Source organism: Schistocerca nitens, chromosome 7 (genome assembly GCF_023898315.1).
Source record: "Schistocerca nitens isolate TAMUIC-IGC-003100 chromosome 7, iqSchNite1.1, whole genome shotgun sequence".
In the NCBI taxonomy this organism is placed as follows: Eukaryota; Metazoa; Arthropoda; class Insecta; order Orthoptera; family Acrididae; genus Schistocerca; species Schistocerca nitens.
The window spans coordinates 290,307,768-290,323,448 of record NC_064620.1 but is presented as its reverse complement, the minus strand read 5'-3'; the positions used below and the strand labels follow the sequence as shown (position 1 = coordinate 290,323,448).

Sequence of the window (15,681 nt, the reverse complement as noted above, 5' to 3'; positions counted from 1 at the left end):
CTGTGACACATAGGGCCATCCTGCTTGAACCACATGTTTTCAATATCTATGGTCTCAAGTTGTGGCCAAAGAAATTCATATAACTTGGCTCTGTAGCGATTGCCATTGACAGTAACAGTTCTTCTCTCATCTTGAAAGAAATGAAATCCTGTGACTTGCCATGGCATAAACTGCACCATACGGTGAGTTTTTCTGAATGCAGTGGCACCTCATAGGTCACTTGTGAAGTCTTCTCGTTCCACTAATGACAGTTTTTCTTATTGATGAAGCCATGAGATGAAGATGAACCTGTCTGAGAAACTGATTTTTCCAGTGAAATCAGGATCAGCTTCCAACTGTTTACAGCCCAATCAGTGAACTCGTGACACAATTTGTGCTTGTTTCACCTTAATTTTTCAGTCAGTGCAAATTTGTACGGTTGCAGGCCCAAATTCTTTAACAAGAATTAAGGTTCACCATTTTTATGTCTCAGATAGCCCCAACCATTAATATCATCTTGAAACTGACACATTCGGCTCTTCCTCAGTACTGGCTGTTACACTTTACATTGTCTTCATGATGGTGATGTTGAGTGACGTCCCACTCAAATTTGATAAGAGTGTAGCGTACAGCCTGAATAGAGAAATGGTGATGAAACTCAATTATCTGATGAACAAATGATGAGCACACACAACTGAGCTGCTACTTCGGTAAAATTTTGTAATGATTTCTAAACATCCAGGAAGTGTGAGTCACTGCATTATGAAACTGCAAATTGTACTGGATGTTTTCACATCTGGGAGCACACTCGAGCATGTGGGCACCCCCCCCCCCCCCTCCACACACACACACACACACACACACACACACACACACACACACACACACACACACACACAGTAGAAATGGAAATTACAATTTTAAAAAGTATTGCTCGTAATGAAAGACCGTCTATAAATGTTTTCTGTCTACAGCGCCACTCAGCTCTACTAAACAAAATTATGAAAAGAAATTTTAGTTGTGAATGTAATTAAAATGTTGGTTTTCCTAAACCATGTAAGGCAGATATCAGGATTATTCCATTGCAAAGGTCACAGTTGATTTATTTTCCAAATCTGAGCTTCTACTCTGTCCCGAGTGACCTTAGCCTTGATGAGACATTAAACTGTAATCTCTTTCCTTTCTTTCTGCTGAATAATTACAAGCCCTTTACAAGGTTGTATGTTTACTTTAGATTTCATACTAAGTCAGTTGATAATGGAGTGTATGGCATGATTACATTTTCAGATCAATGAAATGTTCGAAAGTAGTAAGTGTTAAACTATTATATTAGTCATTTGACTAAATGAAAATATTTGCTCTACATCATATGGAGGGTGGCTGTATTTTTTTGTCTTGCATTCCATGCTGTAATACATCAATGCTGACTGCACTTGGGGCTTGTACTCTTGGCTGTTGTGGCTATCAGAGACACTTTGTGGTGTTGGGGGAAGGGGTGTTTGTTCAGCCTAGAAGTGCTAGCCAGTCTTTCCAAAATCTTTCTAAATGATAAGTGGTAATGGTCTTCTATGCTGGCTTAATGGCTAGTTACTTTCCCATATAACAGATGTTTGCCAGCATGCGTTGGAAATTAACTTTTGAGACGTCCTGCCTGGAAAGACCGCTTTGGTGTTGAGGAGTGCTTTTTGTGGGAACAGGTAAAGGCAAAGGAAAGCACCTTCATTCTGCTCCTGAGGTTGTCTGGCTGAAAAGTGTGAATGTAGAAACCATTTTGTGGAGGAGCTGGGAACTTTTGAAATTGATGAATGTGTCGGCAACTCTTGTGGTTAGCACAGATACCAAGTAAAATGGTCCTCATGGATGTGGAATAAGGCAAAAAATCCTTAATATTTTTTGCAGTTAAAAGTTAATAACAAACTTCTTTTCACAAAACATGTAAATTTACAATACACTGAGATGCATATGATGATGTTTAGGCTGTTGTGGCCATGCATCACCTGTTGGTGGAGGTGATGTGTTAGTGTACCAAGTGGGGGGTGAGTGAGCCTCAGCGATTAATAAAGTTTTTCTGCCAGTTTTGAAAAAGTTCACAACTGTGTTCTGTGTGAAGTTTAGCTTAATCTGCTTGTTTCCTTAGTAAGTGTTCCAGTTTAGTGAGTGTGCTCACTGTTGGTAGTGAGAGACTGCTGAGCTCCACATGGTGACAGTAAATAACTGGAGGTGATATTTTATGAATAATTGAGACATAGTGAGGTCTAATTCAGTTGAAAACTCGTGTCTGTGGAAACTTGAAGTGAGGTGATTTTATGTGCCTTTTGAGCAGTTGACTTTCTAATGTACTCTTGTTTTATCTTTGTGAAGATTATTCACGGAAGTGCTAGTGGCCAGCTGGAAGCCCATTAGCATTTTCATTTCTGAGTTGAGTGTTAGAGTTGGGGTTGGGTTGTTTGGGGAAGGAGACCAAACAGCGAGGTCATCAGTCTCATCGGATTAGGGAAGGAAGGGGAAGGAAATCGGCCATGCCCTTTCAAAGGAACCATCTTGGCATTCGCCTGGAGCAATTTAAGGAAATCATGGAAAACCTAAATCAGGATGGCCACACGCGGGATTGAACTGTCGTCCTCCTGAATGCAAGTCCAGTGAGCTAGCTACTGCACCACCTCATTCGCTGTGTTAGAATTTCATAATCTTTCTGAAAGTAGGTCGATTGTTACAGGACGTTTCTTAGTGGTAACTATGGTAACACTATCCCAGATGTTGAGCTGAGGCTGGAAACCATTAGTAATATTGGTTTTGATAGTGTAGCAGTACTTAGAATTAGTCCAGGTCTGCCAGTAGATGTCTTTTAATAAATGTACCAAGCAGGATTGTGTGTTAATTTGACTCGCATGCTGCACAATTCTAGGATTGTGTGGGTTATGGTGCATTGCCACAAAAGCTCCAAGAGTGGATCGAAAGAATGTTTCAGTGTGTACTTGATCTGGTTGTTCTGATATACAAAGTTGTAGTGATATTGTTACTCTATTTTTGATGACACCTCTGTATCCTGGGCAGGTAACTGGATCCTTGATGGAGAGTATTAATTTCATTGTTGCTTCCAGCAACTACACTTCAGTACATTACATCCAAATGGAGTGGAACAATCATCCAGGTTCTTGAGGAACAAGGCAGTCTCCCTCAGAATTAACCAGTTTGCAATGGGGTGCACGAGTTCAACTCTGTGGAATTATGTCTGTTTTCCATTCACTTTCCAACTCAGATGTTAATACAGTTTTTATGACCCAAAGGGGTTCCTGAGTTGGGGCAGATGAATGCAACTGCCATTGCTTACCAATAAAGTCTGGATGTGCGTTAATACCCACAGTCTACCACAATATAGGAATTTTGTGAGACATGAGAAACAGGTATCATAGCTTAACTGCTTAGACTGTGAGAATGTTACAAGCCACTGAGGGGAAAAAGCAACGGTCAACCTTAATGTATGATATTTGTTGAAGGATTGGATATCTACTGAGACAAAACTGTTGTTTTCCTATGGGGTTCTAGCTGTAGCTGAGTTACAATGCATGCTCAGGTATTCAGGGCTCTACCTGAGTCAATTTTTAATGTCCTAAATCTGTGGGGATTTCCATGGGTTCTACAAAATTTGAAAAAGAAACCAAACATTCCTATTAGTTTGAGTAGTCCATTGGACAGTCCTCATGTCCAACAAAGTGAAACATCTTTGGCAAATAGTTGTCCAAAAATTAATCATCTCAAAATAGCCTTGAATTGTAACATAGTACTGTCTTTATTGTGAAGTGTTTTCACTCTAGTGAAAAAAGACTGTGACCCATTTGAAAATATTTATCACAATAGAAAATAATTATCACAATGGAAAGTATAATGAAACAGTATTTTGATATCAGATCCATGTAATAGAAAGAAGAATGAAATAAAGTCTTCTAAATATGTGGGAAGTTTACATTCAGATCCTAATGAATTGATGTAGTTGTCCAGTTTCCAGATGAGCATCTCTAATTCACCTCAGTGTAAGAAAATTAAATGGTAGTGTTTTTTTGTATGTATCCTCATGCCTGCTTTCATGTGAGATATTCATAGTGAGAAACAAGTATACTTTTGTGAAGTAACACATAAAAATGAACAATGTTTTGTGTAATTATGCTTCTTGATTTTCAAGTACATGAATCAGTGATATTTTCTAATTCAGTACTCTTTAAACTGTGTTCCTTACATTATAATTTCACAGAGGTACTTCGCTGCCACAATATTATGATTTTATATTTTGGTGCTTCTATGTAGCTCATTGATGTTGATACTATTTTTATTGTAGAAATAAGACTTATTGTGAATCACTTTGTGCAGCTATGTTTTTGTTTCTGTTTCTATTAGATGTGTAATGCTTCCAAAGTTAGTCCTCACAGATCATTAAGAAATTATCTGCATCTTTGCAGCTAATACATCCCCTTTTAATTTTGAATGTGATGAGCTTTACCGTATAACTTATATTGCAAATATTGTATAACTGTAATAATGTAGATATTTATGTCCAAAAATTTTAAGCTGGTTCCAAATATGCACAAACGGGGATGTTTGAAGTAACAAAAGCAGAAGAAGAACCACAGCAAGGAACAAGTCCTCCATCATCCCCAGGAACAGGACCCTTACCAAAGCCAAGTTCAGCACTGCGTGTCACAGTGCCTAGTGAGCTTCAGGGTGTCGCATATATTGAAGTACTGTGTCAGAAAGGTAATTTATTTCTTGTCTCTCTGATATCCATGCAACCTTTTATATTTTGGTGGTTTTCAGATGTTGTTCTATATTTCATATTTTATCACTCACAATTTAGTCACCACTTTAGCAGATGTAGCCGTTACATGCTAATGTCCTGTCGTTAGCCACAGGCTACTTTAAAGCCTAAGGAAGGAAGAAATTTTCCTCACCAGTGTTGTTAGGCCACCAGAAAGGCCATGTTGGTGACATAAAGTTGCTGATCGCCATTTTCCTTGTATAAATTCCAAATCTCTCGACAGTGCTTCATGGGTAGAGAGTTGTGGCACTGTTGATGATGATCTTCCCATTGTATGACTCTTCTCTCAGACAAAAAATGAGTGCACCATTTAGTGAGAAACTTCCTATTACATCACAGGAGGAATATGGCATAAAAGTAGGTTCTTCTATACAACTGCCTGCAAGTAAACAGTTGTGTACATTCTTTTAGGCCCCGTTGTATGCCACCTGCGCAGGTTACGTTAGTAATCCTGTATATGCAGCTTACGTGAGAGAATAGTTCAGCTTCAAAATGTAGCTGCCACCTTTTTTCTCAATAAATAAAATATAGCGTGATTATAAAATAGGACTAAAACCAACCCATACAAAGATTTAACATTAGTACAGAAATGAGTTATACACATTGGCACTCATGTATTCAACAACCCATCTGAGTATATTAAATGTCTTGTAAGTAATATATTGGAATTATAGACTGAATTAAGAAATGTTCTTCTATCTAGTACCATCTACTCTGTTGAACTTATTGAATGTCTTAAGTTGTAGCAAAGTTTATGTTAGTACTGTTATAATGTAATAAAATGTAATAGTATAATGTTTCGTAAATTTAAACCATTCTGTTATGCCACACTTCAAAAAAATGTCCTTTTTTCCACATTGCAATGGCTTTTCTCTCTGTTATGCTCTTTGCATTGTTGCATGGCTTTCAGATCAAGAAGATTTGTGCAGTGCTACAATTAACCTACTTGGGTCAGGACCCACAAGTACAAATGCTGATGTCCACTGGCAACAAAAGCTAGAAGCAGCACAGAATGTCTTGTTTTGCAAAGAGCTCTTTAATCAGCTAGCAAAGGAAGCTGTGCAGCTTCAAGCTCCTATCCCACATATGGTTGTTGGAAACCAAATTATGGCTAACGTAAGTGCCCTGCTGTATACAACACTTTTACAACATGATAGCTTTTTCTATTTTTTTTTCTAAGTAGTAAATTTGGGTTATGTAATTTTCTGTTTTGTGTTAAATCAATGATATTCATCTTTCTAAACAAGATACTTTATGTACCTATATACACTGTGGTGGCTTGTGAGAATACATTGTGGGTCTTCACAAATACCGAGCGAGGTGGCGCAGTGGCTAGCACACTGGACTCGCATTCGGGAGGACGACGGTTCAATCCCGCGTTCGGCCATCCAGATTTAGGTTTTCCGTGATTTCCCTAAATCACTCCAGGCAAATGCCGGGATGGTTCCTTTGAAAGGGCACGGCCGACTTCCTTTCCCGTCCTTCGCTAATCCTATGAGACCGATGACCTCGCTGTCTGGTCTCCTCCTCCAAAAACCAACCAACCATCTTCACAAATATTTAGATTCAGATACATGTGAGAGTGTGAAATAAATAGTGTCTACTGTATTACAGTTATGCTTATCAACAACTTTATACAACTAGAGCCACTGTCTACAATAATAAATGTATAAGATCTCTAACAGATGTATTAGTTCACGAATTTACTCCTGGGATGAAACTTGGATAATCTTATGCTGCTCCCACAAAACAACTTCTGCGAAATGTACACTTCCTTCTTAAATGTTTGTCTGTAGAAACGCTTGTTTGATTTCGTCACTCTCCCAATCAAAGGATCTGTTGTTGAAGGCCGTAGTTCCTATATGGCTAACTTTTCCTGGTAATTTATTTTTCTGTTCCCGGAATGAGATTTTCACTCTGCAGTGGGGTGTGTGCTGATCTGAATCTTCCTGGCAGATTAAAGCTGCATGCCGGACCAAGACTTGAACTCGGGACCTCTGCCTTTCACGGACAAGTGCTGTACCAACTGAGATATCCAAGCACAATCCACAACCCATCCTCACGGCTTTGCATTTTTGTTAGCATTTAAAATAGATTCAACATAGTTCATGTTTACGCTGCACTCGAAAGCTGGTTCCTGCACAATAAACAACCAACTCCAAACACAAAGTGCCGTTTGTGGAAATGATTAAACTCAAGCAGTAATGTTTGCCAACATGGTCACTTGACTAGAATACAAATGAGGCACTGAGATCCATAAGGGCTTGAAGCACACCTCCGTTGATCCTAGATGTAAATGAATATCAGAGAAACCATTGATACAGCTTTTCATGAATTTTCATATACACAATGTGGGCCTACAGTAGAGATAAACCTGACTCACCATAAGATCTATAGATTTCAGAAGCATGAATAAATGCTACCATCTCACAATCAACAGTTATGTGCTTTAGGCCCTTATGATTCTCAGTGCCTCAAATGGATTACTGTATGATAAAATTCATAACTTAATACACTATAACTCATTCAGAAACCCAGAAAATAGGCTTACTGTCAGTACAACTTTAACATATACTGATGTCTGATCTAATTTTGCTGTAGTATATAGTGAGTGAATTAGTATTTCTGAGGAATGTGCTATCATCTAGCAGGATTTACACTGAGTGAATGGGGAAAAAGTCTGCCACAGTGTCATACCACCTGGTGGCACTGACGTAAACTTCAAGGGCCAACTGTGCACATTGTGAACCATGCACATTCTTTATCAAATCCGTATGTATTTGACCCATAAGGGAATTATGTCACAAGTTGTGGATGCACAAAAGCTCCTTAAAGTGTGTACAGCTGAAGGTGTGCTCGCGGCACTGATGCCAAGTTTTACAGAATCTAGGGGAGCAGTAGCGCAATAGATTTAAGTGCCGTATCTTTCAGATTGCAGCATCCATTATGTTTAACAGGATTCAAAGAAAAATAATGAATAAATCAGCAAGGTGTCAAATGTTAGTTTGTTCATGTCCTTTTGTGCTCTTACACAGCAGCGGCCACTGTTTATACATATGTCATTATCATGGCTACAACAAAAAAAAAAAAAAAAAAAAAAAAAAAAAAAAAAAAAAAACTGTAAAGAAAGTGAGGACCAGAGAAGATAGAGAGTCTGAACTCACATATTCCTACCAGTGCGTGGCTGATCAGTGTCATCTTCCCTTTCATTGATAAGGTATCTGCTTGTCCAAATAACTGTATTTGTATTGTTTTTTTTATTTTCATTTTGTATCTTCAATATTTTGCTCTAAAAACTAACATGAGCCCATCCTCCTTGCAGCTGTCCAACAAATTTACCAAAAGTAGGATGTTTTAAAACTATTAATTATTCTAGCATTTTCTTTCATTAGAAAGTAACATTGTATAGTCCGAATGTATTACATGGGATGCAGAGAGTAGAAAAGACGTTGTTGGTGGTAGTAGTAGTTAGTAATTTGAAATATGATGACAAGAAACCCATATTTAGTTCCAAAATTTAATTTTTGTTAGCTGTTGCAAATCTATAAGGTGACTAATTATTGAAAAATTGACAAAAAATTGCCAGCAGAGATTGAGGCCAGGCGGATTACAGGATTGAAGCATGTGTCAACTGTCTGCACGGACCACCATCTATCAATGGTTATTCTACATGATAAATATTTTCATGGTAATTACATTACATTCATTGTGATAGGAATCTTGTAAGGTTCCCTTCTGTTAGTAGCATATATATATATTTTAAATTCATTTAGCACATCCAGATACTGTCCCTTGTTGGCTCTATGCAGAATCTCGGCATTACTGTGTCCATGGTTTTATGGTTATGTGCTGAAAGATATGTGCTTGTTGCATATAAGTGTGTTCATTAAGCAGAGTTTTAAATGTTTTACTTATGAAATTGTTGAACATTAATTGTATTGGCCTTTTTGTGCTCATTTTTACACAATTCAACTTTTGTTTGTCAAGAAGGCTTTTACTTCATTTAAATCTGTGATGAAGCTCTCTTTGCTTTTACTGCAACTTTCTGACACTACTATTGAACCATGGATGGATCTTTCCCATCGCTGCCTAAAGTGTGTTTTGCAGTGCCATTGAATTTCATCCATTCGTGCTTCCCATTTTTGACCCCAGAGCTGAATATCTGATGTTGACTACTCCAATTCTATGCAATCACTGAGAACTTAATGGAACATTGATCTTTCCAGGTGCACAAAAAGGAAGTACTGGGCCTATATGTATGAGTCATGTTCAGAAAGTTAGTGTACTGTGACTATAATAGGCTGTTTTTCTGTTTTTTGAGGGTTGGCAACACTAAGCAGTACAGGGGTATCCCCCGACCACAGCAAGCATTGCAGGAACACATTAGTATGTAAACTCATGTTGTTGTGACCAGTTTTGTGAAAGATGTTGGTAAGAAATCCCACCAAGTCTGAGCCGCGTGCTGTGATCTGCTTCCTATTCTTGGAAGGAATAAGATCTGTCTAAATTTTTTTGCAAATCAAAACAGTTTATGGCAAAGGTGTTATGAACAGAACGTGTGTTTAAGTGATGTAGGGAGTTTAGTGGAGGCAGAACAAATATTCATGACAAACAGAGGAATGGAAGACCTTCCATTTTGACTGTTCATGAAGACCGCCGATTGACAGAGAATGAAAATTCTGTGATGTTTCCACAACTCTTCAGAACTCATTTAAATGAGACGTTCACAGAAATTCTGGGATACCAGAAACTGTGCGCAAGATGGGTCTCAAAACAGCTGTCAGCAGCAGCACAAGAAAACTCAGGGTCAGTAGCACCCGCAAGTCTCTTGAACAACTTGAAATGGAAGGTGACGATTTTCTGAGCTCAATTTGACTGGAGATGAAATGTGGGTGGCTCATTATATACCTGAGACAAAAACACAGGCATCACATTGGTGTCACAGCAATTCTCCAAATTAAAAACAACAATTTTGGAAAAAAAAAGACCATGGCCTCAGCGTTCTGGCTCTGAAAAGCCATCATTTTGGTCAAATTTCTGCCTCAGAAGGAGAGCACCAATGTACAAAGATATTGTGGGAGCCTACAAAATCTCAAAAGGAGCATTAAAAGAGAATGCTGACGATAGTGTGCTTGTTGCACAATGCCCATCCTCACAGTCTTAGCCACCAAGGTGCTCTTGGACTCATTTGGTTGGGATGTTTTGAAACCCATCAACCACCGCCACCTCATTCCCCTGACCTTCTCATCTCCCTGAAGGCACATGTGAGTGGAATTAAATTTTCAGCAGATGAGTGCATAGTGTACGTGATGTCTCTGCCAGGGGAATCCCCGTCGCATCTAGAAATAAACTTTCCTGTAGACAAATGGGGACGGGTCTATACGAGCTGAGCGGAATAAAGCCGAATGTATGAATGCCAGTCGCTGTTTATGTGGTTTGCAAATGATCAGCATTGTTATCACTATTAGCGAATTCCATAGATTCAGACTACCAGAGTGGAAAGAAACGACTAACAGGAATAACAGGCAACAAAGATTGCGTATTGTCTCCTCTGTGTGTCCAAGAAAATGAAATTTTGACAGAAAATTTTTGGCCAGACAACTACACTGCTAAGGGCCAGTTATACAGTCCCCGGCTAGGAGCCGCTAAAGTTCTCTTCTGGGAGTAGTGTGGAAAATGCGTTGTACGAACACGTAATAATGCCTAACCGGATAACTAAACCGGTGACGAAATTAACCAGAGAATAAGTTTCGACACTGGCAGGAATAGTTACAGAATTAGTGATAAGATTGTTTGTTAGAACGAGGAAGGAGAGGAAACTGGGACTCACACAAATTACGGGAGAATCTGGACATTTGAATGTGCACTTTAAGCCGAATGTTGCATTTTAGTATAGTTCACAAAATTCCCATGCTCTTGGAGTGTCCTCTAATGTTTTTTTTTTTTATGACATAATGTAAGATCTTTTAATGTTTTACATGTACGAATGTACGGGCTTTCGGCATCATTGTAGCTGCGCAAGTGCTGCGACACCTGTTATTTGGCGTGCTCTGGCAACTGCTGAAACGATTCTATTTCGAACAGGTCACGGGAAAATATTGCGAGTGGTTGTTTGGAAAACGTTACTTCCAAAGTAAATTTCCTTTTACGCAAGATGAACTCTGTGCGCGCGAATGTCCGATGAATTTCTTAAATCACAGAGCATTTGTCTCTCATTCAAAAATCAAGTCTTTGAGGGCAACCATTTAGAATATTTTCAAGCCCAGAAGATCAGACATTTATGTTGTTGTTAAAAAATTTACTGGCACAGTTTTGTGATGTATCTTTAAAGTGTAACACGCGCAAAAATGACCATTATGTGTTAAAGCTTAGCTTCTCTTGCAGCTTATTAATCTTATTGACCAATATTAAACGTAAAATCATTTCTTTTCTTGTAGCAACACTATGTATATATGTATATTAATTTAAACCATTACCTTTTCCTATTTGTGTGTTCGCGCTGCTTAAGAGTGATCTTGCTATTGGCTGACTACATCACGTGTCCTATGATCTGAATATCCGCTGTCATCGGCTGGCGAGGTCGCTTGACATGAGCTACAACTGGCTTACAAAAGCACATCACAATCTCGATTTCAATCCTTCGGACAGTAACATGCGGTGTTTGGTGGAATTTGAATTTATACTTTCGTAATACGAAAATATGCTGTGAACATGTTGCTGCACATCAGACATCTTTCAAAAACCTGTTTTTTCTCCTGAGTTTCATTTTCTAAAGTGCCGGGAAATTCCCGCTGGCGTATAAAACAACAACCATTTAAAGGACTGATAAGTTTTACAGTTTCGAGGAAAAGTATACTGTTACTTAACATGGAAAAAATGTATTTTCCTCTGGGAGAAAGTGTATTTTTAACCGGGAAAAATCCAGAAATTTTTTTTCGTTGTCCACGTCTGCACCCTGAATTCTTTTTCAAAGACACTTTAAAAAAAAAGATGTATAAAAATCTAGTACACTTGCTTTCTGAATATACCTCTATGCCATTTTGCTATCCATGTGAAGTCTTAATCAAATATTTCTTGTACCCTGATGTACATATATTGGTAATTTCGATTCATTTGATCAATTCTTTCTGAATGTTGCAGTTTGTAAAAAAGTGTGTGTGTGTGTGTGTGTGTGTGTGTGTGTGTGTGTGTGAGAGAGAGAGAGAGAGAGAGAGAGAGAGAGAGAGAAGGAGAGTGAGGTCAGTATCTATGAACACATGCCAACTAACAGCAGTTCTGGACAGTGTAAGTAATTAGTCATTGAACTTCTGTTTGAATGTGGAAGTGAGACTTAAATCATTTCAGGTGCTACCAGGCATTCAACTGATTATTGGCCTGTGCCATAACACAGGAACAGACAAAAAACCTGCTGCTGCTCCACCACAAAAGTCAGAACATGATCATGTGTTGGAGCATTCCTTACATCAGTTGTTACGTGAAGTTCACCATCGTAACACCCACCATCCATTTCCACATCCAGCATCTGGCCCTCTCGGACCCAGCAAACGGAGAGCTCTTGCTGGTCCTACTGCTGCAGATCGTCATGAGCTGCAGGAGATGGCAAAATCGTAAGTATGATTCAAGATTTGAAAGTGAGAAGAAGTAGCTAGACAGAAAATATATTAGTGGTGAGAGGAGTCAATGTATTCTGAATCCCCTCTGTGATCTGAAATTGCTTTACTTTCAATATTGCATTGAGTTTGTTTTCCATGCCTTAATTTTGGAAAATCTGCAATGCTTGGATGAAGTGGCCCTTTGTAAACACTGCATGGGATTTGACTGATATGCATTGTCATCATGATGTTCCCCCTTACCATTCCTACAGATCTGTACTTACACTTTATATAATGTCTCTTTCTATTTTATAACACACAAAGATAGCAATCTCAATTTTTTTTTTGCTTTTCATTAATGATTGTCATTGTGTCTCTGAAGACCCTGCCAACAGTTTATGTTACTGGATAATCTTCTATTACTGCCTATGCTCTGCTGTGTATTACTGCCTATGCTCTGCTGTGAACTATCTGTATCTACATTTCAAACTTTCATTGTTTGTGTACTGTGTTTTTGAAGTGGAAGTAGAGGAAAATACTATCTTCTCATAACTGATATTTTTCTGTTACAGACATACCACTCAGTGCTGTCTTGGTAACTGATTATCTTTGAAAGTAGTAGTGCTTAATAATTCTATAGAGGAGGAGGAAAATCTTCGTGTGAAAAATATTGCTAACTAATCTTGATTCTGCTGCACATTTGAGAGTGATTAACAAGATTGCAAAGCTGACTCCGATTTCAGGATTACCACTGATTTCAGCTCTACATGGTGCTGATTCTTCTGGAAAATGTGGACTTCTTAGGGAATTACATATTACCCAGAAAAATCAGGGAAATTTCAGGGAATTCTTAGCACTGGAACTTCATTTTATTGAGCTTTGTAAATCACAAATTTTAAAATATTAAAAAAAATAGAATGCTTTGAACAACTGGAGATAGGACATTCATATTCACAAGACATGTACTTTAGTATGTTCTGCACAAATGATTAGCATTTGAACCACATCGGCCCATGGGTTTAAGGTCAACACCACCTGCTGCTAAAATGTGCTTGTCGCTTTCGTTGGCACTATAAACCGAAGGTAATGGATCAGTTTGACTTGAGCAGACATGCAGGATGCCTCACAAATGTATGCGTGAACCGTACCATCAAATCAGTGAGTTAGAAAGAGAGTGTGTGAGAGAATGTGATGAATGCATCCGGGAAATGGCCTCTTGTGTGGGACTACGTGTTCGGCAGTGCAAAGGGTGTGTGCAGAATGGTTCATAGAAGGCTGTAAGACAAAATGAGATGGGTTAGGTTGCACGACCCATACCACCCCTCTCCCCCCCTCCCCTTCCCCTTCCCCCTCCTCCCCATGACAAGACTGACACCTCATCTGAATGGCATTGCAGGACAAATCTGAACCATCCTTGGTTCTGGTGCAACAGTGGAGCAATGTAACACATTGTACACTATCGAGGTGACAGTCCATTGCCGTTTATTATGGCAGGGTTATGTGCAATTCATCCACTTTCCCATCTACTGTTGATGAATGTGTAGAAACATGCTAGATGGCAATGGTGTGCCGAACATCGCTGTGGACAGAAATGGCATCAGATAGTGTTTTTGGACGAATCCAGGTTATGTTTGTTTGGAAATGATGGCGGCATTTTCGTTTGATGCAGGCAGTGGGAGTAGCATCACTGTAACTGCATCCACACAAGAGATATCGTGCCATCTCAAGGCCTTATGGTGTGGGGTTGTATTGGGTACAACCTCAAATCACAGTTGGTGTATGTCCAGGGCACTGTGATCAGTGCGACCTACGTGAATGACTTCCTGCAACCCCGTAGCCTAGCCATACCCTTTCTGCGCAACACCCCAGATGCAATTTTTCAGCAAGACAATGCACGACCACATGTTGCTGCATGAACACATGCCTTCATGGTGTCACAAGATGTCTGCCTTTTGCCCTGGCCTGCCAGATCACCTGACTTGTTGCCAGTCGAAAATGTGTGGGACATAGTGAAACGGCAGGTGCAGTGCTGCAACCCAGTGGCAGCCATCACAAATGAACTTTGGAACCATCCGAATGTGGTATGGATGGCTATACCTCAGGATGCCATTTGCACCTTATACGCAGCAATGCCATCATACATGGAACAAGTTATCAGAGCCCCTGGTGGACCCTGTGCCAACTAGGCAACAGGACACATGATGAACTGAGGTGCATGAAATGCTAATAATTTCTGTGGAACTGATGTACATGTCCTGTGAATATGAAAGTCCTATCTCTAGTCATTCAAGGTGTTCTGTTTTTTCTGAACATGAGTATATTTCAGAGAGTGTTACCCCCCCTGGCACCAATTTTTCTGGACTACATAGATGGGAACTTTCCTTGTGACGGATCCTTTGTTCCCGTAACCTTCACTAACTGCCTGCTTCCACACACTCTTCCCTATCTCTGTTTTGTCACCCACTCCCAGTCTACATCCCCATGCCATCACCATTGTGCGCTGCATGAACTCAACAGTTCTGGAGTCCATGTGTTGCTTTCCTATCCCAGCCATCTGCTGCTTCTCCCTCCCACATTCCTATCTTGTATGCCTGCTGCCTTCCTCTGATCTGTTAATCATCATTCTCCAACACACCATCTCACTCACCAGCTCTTTTCTCCCCTCGCCCAGTCCAGTGGACACAACCTTTCACCCCATCATACCTGCCAAACTGAAGTCGTGGCATTCAACTGACTAAAATAAGTGTGTGTGTGTGTGTTATTGTTATTGTTATTGTTAAATGATCCTACATTATAAAAACTGAATGAGTTTAAAATCCCTGTGAACATATTGTCAGAATTTCCTACGTTTATTGCCAAGCTACAGACTTGAGGAACATCGTTTTCCATATTCATGAGAAATTCTGTGACAAAGATTTTTCAAATTTATTCTTAATGAAGTATGTGTAGATCAAGATTTGTTATGATACTTTACCAGAATTAAATTACAGACACATTGGAAAGATGAATTCACTCATGCATTTTAGAATGTTATCTGTGATTCCCTATGCTAGCCATCTCAACAGTAATGGGATACTTAGTAAATCACAAATCAGATTTCAGAAATGCTGTTCCACTGAGACAGCAATATACAATTTCACTGTCCACGTAATAGAGTCTTTAAACAGTAAAATGTCACCAGTACGAATATTCTGTGACTTATCCAAAGCATTTGATTGTGTGAACCATGACATTATGTTAGAGAAATTACAATTCTATGGTATAAATAGAACAGCATATGAGTGGTTTAAGTTATTCTAC

The 15,681-nt window shown here is 39.2% G+C and overlaps 1 protein-coding gene across 1 annotated transcript in view; it reads left to right on the top strand.

Moving 5' to 3' along the window:
* Window positions 1–15,681, top strand: part of LOC126195155 (mediator of RNA polymerase II transcription subunit 17) — a 99,333-nt gene that overhangs the window by 19,151 nt on the left and 64,501 nt on the right. The window contains exons 5-7 of the mRNA XM_049933662.1: window positions 4,543–4,728; window positions 5,700–5,905; window positions 12,134–12,396. Coding sequence (XP_049789619.1) covers window positions 4,543–4,728; window positions 5,700–5,905; window positions 12,134–12,396 — 655 coding nt within the window. The remainder of the gene's footprint in view (window positions 1–4,542; window positions 4,729–5,699; window positions 5,906–12,133; window positions 12,397–15,681) is intronic.